General features: G+C 43.9%; 1 protein-coding gene across 9 annotated transcripts in view; it reads left to right on the top strand.

Annotated features, from left to right (window-relative positions):
* MAP4K4 (mitogen-activated protein kinase kinase kinase kinase 4) overlaps positions 1-17,812 on the top strand; it is a 168,508-nt gene that overhangs the window by 71,932 nt on the left and 78,764 nt on the right. For all 9 annotated transcript variants that reach the window (XM_080377252.1, XM_080377256.1, XM_080377254.1 and 6 more), the window contains exon 3: positions 9,489-9,545. In XM_080377252.1, coding sequence (XP_080233378.1) covers positions 9,489-9,545 — 57 coding nt within the window. The remainder of the gene's footprint in view (positions 1-9,488; positions 9,546-17,812) is intronic.

Below are 17,812 nucleotides of genomic sequence, written 5' to 3'. Positions count from 1 at the left end.
TCTTCTGGTACAAGTTCTCAGTTAATTAAAATACATATAACTTTAGGCTAAATGTATGTTTTAATCTTTCAAATAAGTTGTTAAAATATTTCTTAATTTGCTTTTACATATGGGGGTCACAGTATAAAACACGGTCCCCGTTCTTTTTAGGAACGCCTCCTCTTGTAATACTTCCTCAGCATATCTGGTGCCCCAGAAGGTAGATTTTAGTTTCAGCTGTAAATTGCGGCTCCTTAGTCCATCATGGTGAGGAGATGTGACTAACTGGAAGTGGCACTGATGACGTTTGTAATGGCTGAAGGAAGAGGTGCCAACCAGTGTCTGCCCTCAGTAGGAAAAGCAAAAAGCCCTAAACCACAGAAGTTCCGCTCCTCCTTCATTGTGTGTTGTAGCTCTGAAGCAGTATTGACTATTGGACTGGAATTTAATTCTATTTATATATATAAATGTGTATTTAAGATTTCATTAACTTCCCTTCTTTACTGCTCATGTTCTGGAATTTTTTAAAGGTGGATGTGAAATCTTTCATTTTAACCACGTTGAAATAAAACTCATTATGCAGCCTGACTTCCCTGCTCTGCTTGGCTATATTGTTCCACTGGGATGGTATAAATTAAAATAGTTCTCCGTTCCCTTGCCCCTCATTAATGTTAAGCTGCCCAATGATGGCTTCAGAGCCTCCCCACACAGTGGGCTTGTTAGCGTCTTGTGGTGCAGCTGGACGAAAGGCAGGACTCTCTCAATGCGAACAGCTGAACGTAGCAGTGTGTGAGTTGGGCTCCTCCTTGTCCAGTGGGCTGAACCCACAACAGCGAGCCCAAAACTGTGTTAAAGAAAGAAATAAAAGCAGTGGAGCCAATCGTTCTCCCCTTTTGCTTCCCTTCCCACTATGTCTTTTGAATTTACAGTGAGGTTTTGTACCTTCCAAAATAATTCCCCCATCTGCTTAGCATACTTGAAGAAAAGGTTGGTTTCTATTTCGTACCCCTCCCGGTGCTCTCTGGGAGGCCGGTGGACATTTTGGGATGGATTCTCAAGCAGCCAGGCACCCAAAGCAGCGTGGCCGGATGCATACTCTGCCTGCTGGATGCCACCCGGTGAGGGACACCACCCTTTTGCCGCCTGGGGTTGGCCGTCACTCATTTCTCAGACCTGCTGTTTTTGGCAGTAGACTGAATGCAACAAGGCTGGTAGGGTGTGTTGTGAGCTTGGTTTTCCTTCTTTTGTGGCATATGACCTCTGACAGTGTCCCCCAAGAGAGTGAAAGCTGCTTAGAACAGTGTTGGTGCACGAAGGGGCAGGGACTAACTATGGTTAGTCCCCCAAAGAAAAGTATGTCTTGTGGCACTTCTGTGTACCCAATGGTTAAATACTTAAATTTGTCAGGAGCATCTCTCCTCTTCTTTCAGAAGGTCCGTGCCCAACACTGAGGTGGTTTCTCAGTACTTTCTTGGCGGTAAGTGGAGTGAAATGGGCCCAGGCTTGCCTGGGTTTGCAGGAGGCCTTGGTCACAAGGTGTAAATTGCTCCTTTCGGTCAGAAAGCTCAGATTTGCATGTCTGGGGTGATGGGTTAAATGTCAATATCAATTCGTTTGAAGAGCAAACAAAGAGAAGCCGCCTCAGGCTCTTCATCCAGGCTTATTTCAATGTCACTCCGGAGACTCTGCCCTTCATTTGCTGTCTCTCTCAGCTGAGGAGGTGCTGGTGTTATTTCAAAGCCTCCCTCCACCCGTGTGGGGACCCTGGCAGGTCATTTTGAGCCACGCTTAGTCTGAGGTGGAAGCAGTGTGTGGTGTGTGATGTCCCTCTGAAGTAGCACTGGGTGGTTGTGACAGTGGGGTGGCATCTGGTGAGCACAAGGCTTGCTCTGGTGACCTGTGGTGGTCCCCTTCAACCTGATTAATGCCGGCCCTGCTGCAAGGGCTTGCTATGGCCACACCACCAGATCAAGCCTGCCTCTCCTTCCGGTGGCCAAGATCCGATGGAGGGTGTTTGGAGATGTAAAATGAGAAGTCATCTGTATCTGTAGCCCATGTCAGTTTGTATCTACAAGTACATGCTTTATTATTTTGCTCTTAATTCTGATCTTGATGTTCTCTTTACCTGACTTGTTTTTAATTATAGTTGCCAGAAAGAAATTGTTCTGGGTGAAAGGGGCCATTGCAGCAGGTCATCAAAAGAGACAAGCTAGTGTCAGGAGGGTTTGGATTTAGTGACTGGTAAAGTTGTTAAGGTAGGGTGAAGAACTGCTTTGAATGAGACCTGGACACAGCAGATGTTAACTGATGTTTCCAGAGGAAGCCAATACACTCTGAGCCAACCATGTCCATGTGGGAGGTATGCCTCTACTCTGGTTTCATTCTTCTGTTTAGCTTGAGGTTTTGTTGGTGCCTTTCAGTAGTGTCCCAACTAAATTACCTAGGTATGTTTAAAACCAGAAAAAAGGACAGGCAATAATGAGGTTAGAGGCTCATTTTGAAGAGGGCTGAGGGTGAGGACTCTATTATAAAGAGAAAGTGAGTGATGGTGTATTTAGTGAAGGTCACTAAATCTGGGCACAGCCTGGTGGCGATAGCATGGGTTGATGACTTTGAGGATGGCTCTTGAAGAAGGTATTTTCCAGGCTGGGGACTCAAGCTGCTTAGCTCATGTGTCCTTGTAAAAGAAGCATCAAATCTGGAGCAGGGAGCTCTGGGTAACCACCTTGAAGAGCAGCAAAGCTTGATCCAGCTAGCCGATGGCTGGGGTGTCTGGTGGAGGGGCAGCACTCAGCAAGGCATATCTTTTAAAAAACTTCTTGATGGCCTGAAGTTGAGGCCTTGTGGAAAAACGCATCACAGCCTTGCTGTCGGTGTTGCCAGTGAACGCTAGTTCATCGATCTTTCCTGCTTGGCGCTTGGGAGGGAGAAGGAAGAGGGGAATCTGTAAGCTCTGCTTGATAAGGGAATGAATGTTTTGTGTCATTTGAGCCAGGAAATATGTTGCCCTGGGGGATCCCAATTGGACTGGGATTGGCGTGACTGGGTAATGAAGGGCCAGCCATTCTTAAACTGCACCACTGCTAGATCTCTTGCCTTCCCCTTCCCCTGCAACACCCCCTTATTTTGGCAGCTTTTTTTCATCTGTTGCTCAATCATGTGTCTCAATGGCTGTGAACTGAAATGGGCGTAATCATCAGGCCTCATTTAGGCAAATCTGACAAAGGTCCTATGGGAGATTGGCATTGTTTCCCAGGTAGAGTGGCAAGAGAGTTGTCTTCCATTGCAGTTCTTTTCCTGACCTCTCCCATCAGATAAAAACATCTCCTGCTGATCAGTGAGGCTAGCTGACCGCTGGGCAGGGTGCTGGGAGTCAGCAGAGATGTCTCCTAACTGAGCTCTGCCATTGACCTGTTGCAATCCTGGGAAAGTTAGAATGTGGTTTTTCTGCCATGGTTTTCCCACTATCCTTTTTTTTTTTTTTTTCCTTCTTTTTTTCCCCCTTCCCCTTTCTTTTTCTTTTTCCTGTTTAGGCAATGAGCTGTTTGGCAGAAAGAAATGCCTTGGTAATGTATGTTCAGCGTCTTTCAGAGTGGGAAAGCTACCAGGAAAGTAGCAATCGAAGTAAAAAATCATTTTTTTTTAGCAGGTAACATGTTTTCACTCTGACCCTGGAAGTACAGGACTGATAATAACTGTGTGTCTTTCACACTTCACAGAATGCAGTACTATGCATGAGTAAATTGTCATTATTATTTCTTCAATAGACAGCTAGTGAGCCTGTGGATATCTAGAGTAGGGTAGAAAGTATATTGTTTTCTGTTTTGCTTTCCAGGCATCTGATGTCAAGAGTTAGACAGAGGGAAAACACAGAACCCTGTCCTGCCTTTGACTTAAACAGTGGGAGTCTTTAATAGCTTCTGCTTGGTTTGGGTTTAGAAGTCATCTAACAGGAAGAAAGAACATTGATGTTGGCCTTTTTTGGTTCTTGTGTGTTTCTGCAGTGATTTGCCAGGCTTTTGTACTGAGGTTGTTTGTTGATATTTATTCTAGAAGGAGCTTCCATGGCAGACAAACATTACCCCCTTTTTACAAATTTATCTCCATCACTGGAGGTTATGATTATTTAGCTTACAGAATGATCTATCAGTAGGAGCAACATTATTTTGGCTACAAATGCAACTAGGTAGACCTTCTACTTAAGAACATGTTAGATTTTATTATTCGTTTGATCTAGTCTTTCCAGGGAGTAGGAAGAAATGTAGAGTCCAAGTATTCGCAATGCAAAGCTGGTTGATCTGCAACTCTCTATGCTGGCAAATGACAAAAAGAACTGATGGTAAACATGCATTGGAATAATAAGGTATCATTTATTGCACTGGTGTGTGCAACCTAATAGTGGAGTATTGCACCATGGCCTGTTGCCTCAGGCTGGTAGGAGTTTAGAGCCAACTAAATGAGAAGCAAATTGAAAAGTTGATTTTGTCATGGGGGAATTGTACAGCACTGCTTAGAGGTGGTACTACAGTGAGTTTTCATTTTATAGCGTGTTTAAATCTATCCTGCTGCCTCTATGTACATTGTAGCAACTGAAACGTGAATTAGATTTTTTTCTCAATTTAGTTGCTTTTCTTTCTACAACTGTCAGTGTAGGTTGCTCAGAGGTTGGTTAATTGTGTATAGTACAGTGCACAAGATAATCCAAGCTTGCAAGTCTTGAGTCACGCATGCTGCCTTCCTTCCTTAGTGTGTGATGCTCCATATTCTACTTCTGTGCCATTTAGCTGGGAGGCAAGCTTCTGGGAACAGTCCCCCAAAAGGCACATTAATACACAGGTCAGAAACTGTGTTAGTAGGAGAATAACATTTCTGTGCATTATGTATCTTGGATAATTTTGGAGGGGGTAGGAGGTAAATGAGCTGATAGGGTTTCTTTTGCATTTAATTTGCATAGTTCTTTGATAACATTAAGACATCTTAGGGAAAAAAAAAGCACCATGAAAACCAGCACATAACACTGTTTGCCTTTGAACCTTTCCAAAACAAAAGTTTTGCAGTAATAATGTGTGCAGAAGAAGAAAGAGGCAAGAAGTAGGTGTATTAACTGAGTTGAAGAGTGTGGGTAAGCTTGAAATTTATAATGTTTTGCAGATCTTAGCAGTCTACTAAGGATTCCCCTTGTCCCCTCTGCTTTTCAATATGCATAAAGCCCACTGAGATGGGAAATAAACAGCATATTGCTATCAGACATGATTGGAAATATGCTTAAGTAGTGGATTCAGTTTAAGATCCAGTTAAATGCTGCAGTGTTGCTGTGTTGCTAAGAGCTGTATTTTAAAATCCTCCATATATGATGAACTTTTTCTCATCCTCATGGGAAGAAATGGGACAAGATTTAGGGTCAGAAGGCGCAGCTCCATTGACTTGCTCATTCCAACAGGCCATTTAAAAATAGAATGGTGCAGTAGCAGTCTCAAAAATACTGTTATGTTGCTTCCTTGGGAGGATAAACAAGTGCTTTAATATGAGTAAATGCATGAAAAGAAAGGCGGGGAGGATGCATAAGAAACAACAAGTAGTTTGGAAATCTTGGTTGATAAGATCTTAACATAGAATCATGGAATCATTTAGGATGGAATAGACCTTCAAGATCATTGAGTCCAACCATAAAGCTAACACTGCCAAGCCCACCAATGGTCTAAGGAAGGGAATGTGTTGGTGGGCTCTTTTCCATGGGGGTGGGAGCCAGGCTCAGCTGACAATGTTGATGTTGTGTTGTGGCCCCCACCCCGAGACCTGGCAAACTCCACTCCTGGGATGATATAGCCTTTACTACCTGTTGATGCTACTACACAGTGCAACTTCTGCAGCCTCCTCAGTCTGTTGGCTCTGGAGACAGTCATCATGCTTAACAAGGTGTATCTGAGTTGCTGTCATCTTCATTGCATATTTAACTTTCTGGACAAGGGACAGGTATGCTGTGATCCCCAGCCTCTGCTATTTGGTATCTAGCAATATTTTAAGAAACTGCTGTTTTCAGTCATCATGCACGTTGTGCAATCTCGTGATGTTTTTCAGATACATGGATGGTAATTACTGACAATTTGCTGAAACAAAGCTGCAAGAACCTCTATGGTGCCCTGGGGAGGGGGGAACCTGGGACACTCCAAGGGGCTTCGACTCCACACAACACAGAGGCAGGGGCCTTATTCTGCAAGGAAAATGCTGTCCCACCGGAGTGTTAGCTGGTGGTGTTGCTGAGATGGTGTCTGGATGGGGGCCTTAATGGTTACCACATTTACGAAGTGCCCTGGGAGTTGGATTTTAATAAATTTTAATCCCAGGAGACTGAGTTTAGAGGGTTTTTGCCATCTACGACTTCTGCAGTTCTTTCGTCACATTCAACCACTTTGCATTTTTATTATAATTATTTTTAATGCAGACAAATTTTTCTGAAGCAGAAGCTGGCTATGAAAATCTGAAGATGGGTTTCCGAAATGAGAATGCTTAGCCATTTCATGTTGCAAGCAAAATTATACCAGCATGCTAATAGTTTGACAAGTCTGTTCTTGAGCAGAGCTGTTAAGCAGATAAACAAACAAAAACTCTGCTCATGCTTATGTGTTGTGCTTGTGATGTTTGCTTTTCCCCCTCTCTCTAAAAATGATTTTAATGAAAAGAATGTGGCTTCAAAATGTCCTTTTACTTCTCTCATATAAATTAAAGTCATGCAGCCCCCCCATATATGTAGATGCTTAGAATGTGAATGCTGCATACATTATGAAAAAGGAATTTGGAGTAATTTTAAACAATATTCTGAAATGACCAGGGTTTAAATTTGGCCTGGGATACTGAGCAGCCCACACTTCCCACAGTCTGCAGTTCCCTTGCTTTCCAGTCCCTCAGGAGGGTTATGGAGAAGCTTTTCCCATCTCCGCTGCAGAGACAGCAAAGTGAAACACGAGCAATCGCTGCGCTTTGCAGTAGCTGTCGTGGCCCAGGTTTTCACAGGGACTAGTGGAGGCACCAGCAGGATCCCGTAAAGCTGCCGGGGAAGGGCGGTTGGGCTGGCGCACATTAGTCATCCCGAGTGGGCCAGTCTCACAAGGAGGAATGTCATCTTGAGAAAAGCTGTGAAGCTGAGCCCTGGGAAATTTCAGGCTTCTCTCTGGAAATAGCAAGCCCACCAGTAGTTTGTAGATCTAAAAAGACAAATGGAACAAAATTTCCATAAAATATGTGGCATCTTGTGGATGTCTTGCTACTTTTCTGTGTACCACTTTTTCTGCTTAGAGTATGTTCTGCCACCATTTTAGTGTCCCCGCTTTGCTGCAGAATGAACAGTGGAACGGTATTTCACTGGTTTTTTGAAAAGTGTCTTCTTCCTCAGCCCTCCTTAGTATTGTGAGCTTTTGTCCTCTGAGATGTCCTTTTTCCTCTCTTACGTTTAGCATATTCCTTTTGTACCTCAAACTGTGCTTCCCCATGCCCTTGGGCCTTTTAGTTCCTTCCACAGAGCTGTGGAAAAGAGGGACGGAGCTCAGAGGAGGCATTTTTCCACCTCGATGTAAAACATTTTCCCCTCCTCCCTTGGTGGGATAGTAAATCTTGAAGAGAAGACCACAGGCTTTTGTCATTAGGCAGAGGTCCAGGGTGGGAAATTGGAGTTGCATCTCTCCTGGGCTTGCTGAAAGGCTTTGGTTCAAGAAGTAGTAAGGTCAAGGTGAGGTCAGGCTTGGCCGCTGCACACATGTTATGACCCTAACTTTGTTTCAAAATTGAAACAGCTTAAGACCAGGCTGTAAAAAGAAATGCATGCCATAAAGAGAATTTACAGAGCCGGCAGAAGCCCGGGTACAGTAATTTATTTATAGAAAGCATGTGGATTGGTTAATAAGGGGAGAGCGCAGCACAACGAGAGTTGTGAAAGAAAGCTGAGGCTGTGAGTTCTGCAGTATTTCATCCTTTCTAATGCACCAGCGTTGCCTGGCCATTACTTCCATGGAGGGCATCATAAGGTGTGGGGTCAGAATTTCTCCAAAGAGACTAGTGGTTTGGGGTGCTTCAGTTCTGGGGTGCCAGTCTCAAAGAGTCTGTGAAGAGGTTAAGAAGTTAGCCCAGGGGAAAAACCCACTACTGATGTCCATCAGCTATAGTGGATGCTACATAAAGGTTTCTGCCTAGGAAACTTAGAAATTGGTGAGGAGAAAGGTAGAGGAACTGCAACATTAGTGAAATGTTTTGTTGTGTGTTTTATCATTATTTGTGATGAAAGTGAGGAAATGTAGTGGGCATACCTCTTGCTGCAGAGCTTGACTGGTTCAGAGAAGAGCCTTTGGGAATGATGCTTGTGAAAGGTGTTGGGAGACCAGGCTGTTTAACTGGAAGTCTCAGGGCAGACTGCTGGGTGTTAAGTGGAGAGCTGAAAAATACCAATACTAGGGCCATTTCTAAGTGCCTGTTAAGAAAAAAAAATACAGAACAGCTAATTGAGCAGGCCCCACCTTGTGTAAAAACATACTGGAGAAAACCAGTTTTTTTGTCAGAAGTCAGCTGAGGCGTGTTACAGCCCACCACTGCTGGAGGGGCCCGTGGTGCTGCCTGCCTCCCCTCCCAGCCGTGCGGTCTGCCTCCTGCCAGCTCTGGCTCTGCGCTGGCTGCAGAGCAAACCAGTTTGATTTCCTGATCTGCAATCCTTCGCCCCACCCTGCAGTTTGCTTTTTCTGTGCTAACTTTCTGCCATTTCAGTGATCTCAATCAGCTTATCATATGATCCAATGAGTGCCAGAAGGAGCTCAGTGCTCCCCAGAGAAATTTGTGACAGGAGGCTGGAGGGAGGCAGGGGAAGGAAGGGTAGGATCTCTCCACGGCAGGAGCTGGGATGTATTAATTCAGCTCCAGCTGTACTGAGAAACCATACCCTTATGGTGGTGTAGCTAAAGGAGACAATGTCTTGTTCTTGTCTAGCTATTGTGAGACAGGCGAAGAGAGCTATTGCAGGTCTGATGCATCTCTTGAAGATACCTCGCTTTGTTTTACTAGTGAAGACCAAAACAAAGAGAAATGTCCTTTTGCAATGCCCTAAGTATGCTTGTGTTTACCTAGTAATATGTCACCCTGGTGCTAGGCACTGATGCATAGAAATAAAACATGCAAAACATGGAGTTTAACTATTCTGGCATGTTAATAAACTATTGTTACTGACAATGAGCTTTGCTAAAGTAAATAGAAGGGAAGGTGTGAATGTGATCTTTGCTTAATCTTGATAATCATCCTTTTAATGTGGAGAAAAAGAAATGGATTCTAAGATTTGTATAAGAAAAATTTAGAAATAACCTTTTTTTTTTTAGCCATTTAGAGTATTTGTTGTTTTTTCATATGAAGTATCAGAAGGGTCCAGCATGGTTTGGGAAAACCCAGTCGCTGGAGCTCTTGTCTGAATGTTTTGTTCTGTTTATATTGAAGGGATTGGTGAGATGCTGGCGCTGATGATTCTCTCTCTTATGCAGGGTCGGCATGTCAAAACGGGTCAGCTGGCAGCCATCAAAGTCATGGATGTTACTGAGGTGAGTAGAGGAACATTCTGCTTTATTAGTAATACAGGTAAAATCTAATAATGAGAGGTGGCATATGACTTACCTTGTATTTATGTTGAAGGGCATAGTCCTTCCATGTGAATGTTTGCTTTCTGTTTGCAGGACCTGACCTCTTGAGCCTGTCTGCCCTTTATGAATTTTCTATGTGCTTGTGTGCAGGGGCCTCTGGCCTTCCCAAATTGCTTAGCTGGTCCCAGGTGCATAAGCACACATAGCCCCCTTTCAGAAATTTCTCAGAAGTGGGAAAAAAGTCAGATTCCTCGCTTCCCACAGTTTTTCTCTTAAGTGTACCATCTTGCTTTTACCGAAAAAGAAGGTGAGGAGGCTCCTTGCCATAGAGGACAGTGGTTTCCCTGGTGCATTTGCAACCTACAAAGGGTATACGTTTATTCAAAGGAATGGGTCCAATAAAATTCCAGGAAGCCTAAAAGCAGAAACATCTGCAGGAATGATGAGCAGACTGCTGGCAGAATTCAGCAGTGTAAAGTAGTAGTTGTAACTGACCCAGGGGAATTTACTGTGGAGCTTTAGATGGGAACGATGAGGAATTAATCCAGCCAAAGAAATAAAAAATATATGACTATATTTGAATCCTTAGATGTCTTGCAGTTTATGCTGTTCAAAAAACAGTTTAAATTATGTCTTCAAAACAGATCAGGAAAAGCATGGGGTTTTCCCTGTTGATTCCATTTGTGTTTTATAGAGTTATATCCACAAATGAACAACAACAGCTTCATATTTAAAATCCATTGAGATCCTCCTCTGTGATATCTGCAATGCTTGACTGATATCACAGTTCTGAGGAATTGCACCTCTTCAAACCAAGCATCTTATTTGCTGAACTCAATCTCATATAGGTATTAGGAGGAAAAATACGCTGATGCATGTGTGTTGCACATAGTAGGGGTCTTTGGCAAGCTGGTTATATTAAGCAAAACTCCTACAAGGATGTTGCTGCAAAATGTTTTATATTTTAGTGTGTGTATATAGGCGCCAACAAGTAAAAATGGCCTTGGAGACAAGCTCCTAGGCGAGTGGCTGGGCTGTAATGGGTAAGCAGAGAGGAGAGGGAGGAAAACAAGAAGGCAGGGTTAGGTCAAGTGATAGGACTTCAGTCATATCTCTGAATCTCTTTCTGATCGATGGGCACTGTGACTGCCCCTCTCTAACTTAAGCTGTTGTGTCTGCCAAGAGCTAGACATTCTTGCTTTGTAAGATGACCTGATAAAAAGCAATTTTCAGCTGGAGATTTTCAAAGGCTGCCTTCATGAGGAGGCAGTGCTCTCGCTGCAGTTAACAAGCAGACAAACCAGAGAAGAATGAAGGTGAGTTGACACACAGTGAATGTTCTTTGCACAGCAAATGTTTCCATTTGTGCAGCAGTTTTATGCAGGGCAGCTTGCTGGACTGTGCACAGCAAAAGGCTTCTTCCATAACATTAAGACTGGCTGTACTGCACGCTCCCTCTGTTTTTAATAGCGTATATTAATCACAAACAGTTGTAATGGAGAGGTTGCACAGCAAAAAGAAAACAATTGGAAAATGCTATATAGTATGGCTGAGCTCATGTTGCAGGAGATGGCTTGTGTTTTGAAAGTTTCTGTAATTTTTGGCTGGTTTTGAAAAACTAGTGGTATATTGGCGCGGTCTATCTTATCTCACAAACTCATGCTTTTTTAGGGGATGAAGGGCAGTCAGAGGGAGGAGCTTGGAGATGTTAGCCCCATGCAGCTTAGAAGTGTTGTGGTTCCTACCAGTGAAGCTCATGTGTTTTTGCTTCAAAGTAATGAGTCTGCAGAGGCTGAAAATGTGATGTAAATTCTTCAAAGTCCTGCTAAGTCAGCTCAACTTTTTAACACCAGGCATGGATGATATTATTGCTAAGACCAAGCATGGGTGATACTGTTACATGTACCATTTTCTCAGTGGCACATGTGGGCACAGGATATTCCCATCCACTCTTGCTCACTGGTTCCTTGCCTGTTTCTCAACACTTGTGCCGGCACAACTGCCCCAGGGCCAGATGGTGACCTGGATCAGTGAACAGGCCCCAGTTCTAAGCTAAAAATACTCTCACTTCTCTCTTTCCCCTGGTTATTTATAACCTGGATCGGTTCATTGATCTAGTTTAGCGCATGACATTACAAACAGTTGTGCCGTCGCTGTGAAGAAGGTGGCATGAGACTGGAAAAGAGCTGCTGTCAGCCATGGGGGAGAAAGGGCAGTAGCTCAAATTGACTTTGCTGGTAGAGATGTCCGTATCATCAAGCCATGGCTTCGGTTCCTCAAGGGATGGTTTCATGAACGCCTCCTTCTGCTGGTGGACTGTGCAGCTGCATCCTTGTTCTAGCTCACCACAGCTTATGAGGACGGTGGGAGGAGAGAATGTGGGGACAGAGGGGGCAGTGACTGCCACCCTCAGCACTGTCCTGAAAGAAGTGCTGAAGGAACCACAACCTCAAATTTACCATCTCTGCCTGCTTCACAAGCTACAGTTAGATGAACTGCTCTGGTAAGCTAATGGTAACACTGTGTTCATGCCCTTGGGGAAAGAGGCTTGAGTGGGAAATTCCACAAAACTGAAATTGTGGGTTTTTTTGATGAGCGGCTACTGAAGCTCTAGGTGCTTTGTGCCTCTGTGCATGCTTTACTGGCAGCGATATGCCTTTCTGCTTAAATACAAGTAGTGCCATAGAGGTTGTCTAACCTGCCTTGAGAACAGACACAAGGCTTTCTTCTGGGATACCTCTGATCCAGTGCTTGCCTTGCCAAACGCTTAACAAGGTAGAAAGCCTAATGTGATGGCATGCTCTGTGGGCACACCCCAAATTTTCAGTTTTTAAGCCCTCAGTTCTGCAATTCACACATTGCTCAGGATCAGCAAGGTTATGTCAGTTCTGGGCTATAAAGCTTTGATCACCCAAATGGGAAAGCTGTCAAAGTTGGGGTGGTGGCTTACCTTAGACGTTTTGGTTGGTGTGAAGAAAACAAGGCAGTATAACCTCCAACTAGAGACACCAAAAGAAACTTTACAGCTCTGTAACGTACATGGCACTGTGGAAATGCTCTTCATCCTTCTCAGCTTTTCTTGTGGTTTTCTCTTCAGATTTTAATTTTGAAAAGAATGGTGGTAAGGATGAGAAAAGAGGAGGTGGGCTGAAGATATCAGCTTGATCTTTGAATATATTATGACTAGTTAGTACTGCTGCCTGAAACAGGGGGGTGTTGATGTGCATAAAACTTTCCTGTCTCTTCCACTTTCCTCCTCTCTAAACAAATTAAGAAAAGACTCAGAAGATTGAGTGGATCTTTATAGATCTTTAGATTTACACCACTAAAGCAAGCACTAAAGGAACTGTAAGATCTGCAGGATCTGTAAGTCTTCCTACATAATGGTGCATATGTAGGCCCTATTTTCGCTTTCTGAAGGCGAAGCTAGAGCACGTGTAGGGTGAAAAAATTTCACTGGAGCATAGAATGAATAAAACCAAAAAACCACCAGTTGACATCAATTGACAGCTATTCTGTTGTTGGAATGAGCCCAATGACCGTAAAAGGGGAACAGTACGAACAATCAGCATGTACATGCTTTAAAAATTATTTTCCAAAATGTACATATGTAGGATGACTCTAAGGCTGCCTGTGTGTTTGTGGGGAGAGGCACGATTGGAGAGATTCCTGTAGTCTGTCTTTAATCTTTTTATTGTAGGATCTCTGTTCCTTTTGGGGCATTGTTTTGGAGAAGGCTGTGTTCAGTCCACGCTGACCCCTTCCACTCGCTGACCCTGCTGTTAGGTTGCCTTAAGCTCCTTGCTGTGCGCTGGTGTGCGGCACTGTAGCATACCAAGTGAGCTGTGACTGATGTTATCAGATGCAACAACACAAGTATGCTGTAAGATTTGGCAGTCACTGTTTTAGTTAGAAGAATCCATTTTCCTGTGAAGCAAGTAACATTTAAAACCTTAGCAAAGCTTACTTGGCAAATCTGCCTGCATCTAAGCTGTTAACTTGCATTAGACCTTAAACAGATGGCTTGATTCTGCTTAACTGTTTTGGAGGCTTTCTTTGCAGCTGCGTGGTTGTTTCCAGTGTTACTCCTGTGTTCCCCTTCCAGCGATGCTTTTCTCTTTGAAAGGTTTAGTAGCTGATTTTGAGGGAAAAACACAATCGCTTCGTTTCTGTTTGTTATAACCCCTGATGCTGCTGCTGCTTCCTCCTACCTCTTCCCACACACACTCTTGGCATCCCTTGGGAAAGTTTTCCGCATGCCTTTTTTAATAGCAGCATTTCTCAGCTCTTGTGCCCAGTGTTTCATGACTTGTCCAGTCTAGTCTGTGTAAAATTATGCTAAGTAAACAACTGGATACTGTATCCTGCTGATGTATGAAAGAAGCTGGATTGCTTTCAGTGCTTGCCTGTCTTGCCCTTTCTGTACGTGCTCTGCAGAAAAATTAACAACCCCAAACCAAAACCTCCAGGCCTGTAGAGAAACATGGCACATCTCCTGTACCTAGACAGGAAAGGTTACCCGAATTATTAATTACCATCTTCCTAACTCTACTGACTGCTTTTTTCTGTTGCAGTAGGCAAGTCACTTAGATTCTTGTGAGTCTCTTGTCTTACAGCCTACGTGGTGTTATAAACTGCGATCATATGGATGATCTATCCATCATCCATAAGGCATCCCAAAAGTGGTCTGCAGAAACACTGCAGATAAATAAAAATGTGTGTGTTTTCCCACACATGCAAGCAAACAAAAGGAAGAGAAAACAAAAATAATAAACACCAAAAGTTTGTGCTTTTATGTGGGGGGGTGTCTTTTTTTTTTTTTTTTTTTTATTTTTTTCATGGAAACCCATAGACAGTCTGTGGATTTTGATTTGTTTGAAGGGAAGAAAATTACAAAGTTGATGCCTCACTCTAGAAGGCTGGGAAATGCAGATCCTGATCCTCTCAGCACTGTGCAACAGAACTGAATTAAGCCAGTCTGAAGAAGCTGAATATGGGCTGACCTTTTAGTGTGGAGACATGAATGCACTGCTTTACCTGGCTTAGTGCAGCTGCCTGATAAAAGTACTTACATACCGGTCCATGGCTGTACTTACTGTGAAGTTAGCCAAAGCAAGCAAACCTGAAGCCAGTAGAGCTACCAAAAGCCTTTATCATGTCCCTTCCTTTTTTTGTGAATTGGGGAAAATGGATCAGGGACCGAAAAATCCAGATTGTTCCCACGGCCAGTATTGGCACCCTGCTTGCTTGTCCCTCAAATGTGAGGTTGCTTACTACTAGTCTGTACAAAATGTTGTAGTCTTTGGTTAAACAGTTACCTGGTGAAACACAGAAATTCTGTGGAAAAGGAATAAATAGGAAAGATATTTACAATGTGGACAGCCCTTCTGCTTAGTCTGTTCTGAAGCTGATTAACCTCTGATCTCTTTGAGGGTTTAGGTCAAAACAAAAGAAAAAGGGGTGGGGGGGGTGGGGAGGAGAAGGGGGAAAAAAAAGGTTGCTTGGAACTTTCTATTACAGTTCAGAGGAGAACAGAGCCAGACAGAGTGGTCCCTTGAGCTGTAACGTCTGCTTTGGTAGGAGGTCAGAAAGAGCTACAATAGTCTTGCAGCCAGCGGGGCAGTCTTTTTTGAGCTGCAGGGCATTTGTGTAACTTACTGTTCTCCTCCTTAATTTGAGATCCTGCACCTACCTCTGCTGCATGTCCTTGCTCAGCAGCTTGGCACAGTTCTCCCTGCTTTACCACCATGGCCCTGATGCCAGGAGGCTCAGCCCTGCAGTGCTGGCAGGATTGTGGTGCTGGCTGACATCTCTGTGGGACCAGGCTCTGCAGCCGCTCCTGTCAGCTCCATGCTGCTTGCTTTTCTGTGAGATCCCTGTTTGGGTCATGCAGAAGTCATCTTGTCTGTCTTCAGCATGACAACTATGCATAGGACCTCGCATGGGGGCTCATGGTGTCCAGCAGGTCACAGCGCCCTTGTCCTTGGGTGGCAGAGCAGTGCTTAGCCTGCCAGCTCACACTCAGAGTAGAGCGACATGTAACTCTGGAGAGCCTTTTGTCCTCACATTCATTCAAGGAGCAGAGACTTTTATCTCCCAGCAAGGCAAATACATCTAGCACCTGGCTTGAGTCGGTTCTGCAATTTTTGGACGTGATCCAAGAAACTTTCCTGGAGCAGTGCTGGCACCAGTTTGGATAAAGGACAGACTTTCACTCTCTTCATCTGAGTCCTGGGGTAGTTAGTAAGACTGTTGCACTGAAGAAGCTCATCTGGGAAGGGGAGGATGTCAGATTTGATGCAACTGCAAGAGGGAGGTTGAATAGGGTACACCATATGTGGTTTGAGGTCGGAGCAGAAAGCCATGGCTGTTTCCAAGCAGCTTGGGAGATGATACACAACATGGATTAACTGGAGAGAACGGGTGTTGAGCACCAAGGCTCTGCGCTGCTGTGTCCCAGCAAAGAGCAATTTTACACTGATAATGTGTGATTGGGGGAAAAATGGGCAACAAGGAGTGAAAAAGAGATTTAAAACATTTATACATGCTTGGTTCTCTATCTACTTTTTTCAGCATACGGTTTCTTCTTAGTGCAGGATTTCCACCTGAGTGGAAGACTGTTTGCATGCACAGCCTGTTCGTTGGTTGTCCTTGTGGGCATACTGCTCTATATATTTTAACATGCTTGTTTTGGAACCTGACTGTTTCAAGGCTGGAAGAAACAAATGCTTTCCTTTTGCCAGGAAGGTCCTTGAGGGCACCATTGCTGCCCCACCAGCATCTATTATCTTTCAACAGCAAAAGTGCTTTGACTGTGAAGGCTTCATGATGCTCATTTAGTAGTATTCCTGTTGCATGGCTTTTCAGCTGAGGCCAAGAGATGGCTTCATACTCAAGGTTGATTATGGATCACCGTGTTAAGAAAGTGCAAAGAAAACGGTGTTGCCTCTGCCTTCTCCTCATCTGTATGCTTGTACCAGGTCTGATGTGCAAGGTTTTTGTCTTGTCTAGCAGAAAATGTTTTGCTGGTGCTCTGTAAATCGTAATGTGGTTTAGGTTACACAGACTAAATTTGTGGCCACATAAAAGGAACTTTGCTGTAGTTTGGAGCACAGAAGAATCTCCTTGTTTTAGTGAGACAGCTTTAAAATTTTGCCTACCTGGCTGTAAGAGAACCAGATAACACTCTGCTGTAGCACAACAGATGATGCTCAGGATATGCTCCTCATCTGTGGCACTGAGATCTGTTACTGCTCATCAGTATGTGAGAACACATGCTTAGTACTGGAACATAATGGAAACTAGAAGGCTGTGTAGGCTACAGCTGACTTCCATTGGCAGAAGGGCAGGATTGCGTGTTAAGAAGATTTTTCTGCATGTCTTGAGCTCTTTGTACAAGTCTGGACTGTTTCTTCAAAAATGTCTTCCCTTTGGTCTGATGGTGCAACTGCATTGACACACTCAGAAGGAAAGGATAAGTCATCTAGGTGAGCTATTGACGTCTGTTACCATCACTGTAATGAGCAGGACAGGTGCTTGAATTCTAGCTTTTGGGCACTGTTTACTAGTCCAAGTGGGCAATACTCATGCATTTAAAAGTAATCCTGTGCCTGGTTTTCTTCAGTCCTTAGGCTTGGTACCTGCAGTAATCTGGAAACCTGCTAACAGTGACAAGGCAGTCACTAATGACGGTGTGATTTCATATGTATGTGAATGACTGGTAGCATGTATCTATGTTAGGGAAATCTAGACCCTAATGCTAACAGTGATGATGGCTTAGTGTGGGTAGTATGCAGATACTTTCACAGTTGTGATATTTAACCTACTGGCCATACCTGCACCGACGTGAATTTGAGCAGTAATAGTGTGCACAAGTTCTAGTGGTGGAGCATTTCTTCTGAGCCAAGGGGAGCATTTGTGCAGGTGGCCTTGATGTGGGCAATTTGTTGCTGCCTTCCCAAGCACTGAGGTCTGTTTGTTTGAGGTGTCTGAGGAGATTTGAGTTCTGATGGGAAACAAATGTTTTGTGTGCAGATAACAGCAAAAAGTACAGGGCTGCATTTTATATCATTTCTGTCAGACATGCAGCACAGCTCAATTAACCCCTGGTGAATCAGACACATTGTCTACTCAAGGGAAACAAGGCAACCCTGTCAATATAGTGTTAAAGCATGTGTGCTCTTGCCAGTTTGGGCAGAGCAAAACGAACAGGGATTGTGACGGAGCAT

Source organism: Falco punctatus (genome assembly GCF_963210335.1).
Source record: "Falco punctatus genome assembly, chromosome: 2".
NCBI classification, from domain to species: Eukaryota; Metazoa; Chordata; class Aves; order Falconiformes; family Falconidae; genus Falco; species Falco punctatus.
Note: the sequence above shows the minus strand (reverse complement) of the source record. Positions and strands in the feature narration are given on the sequence as shown.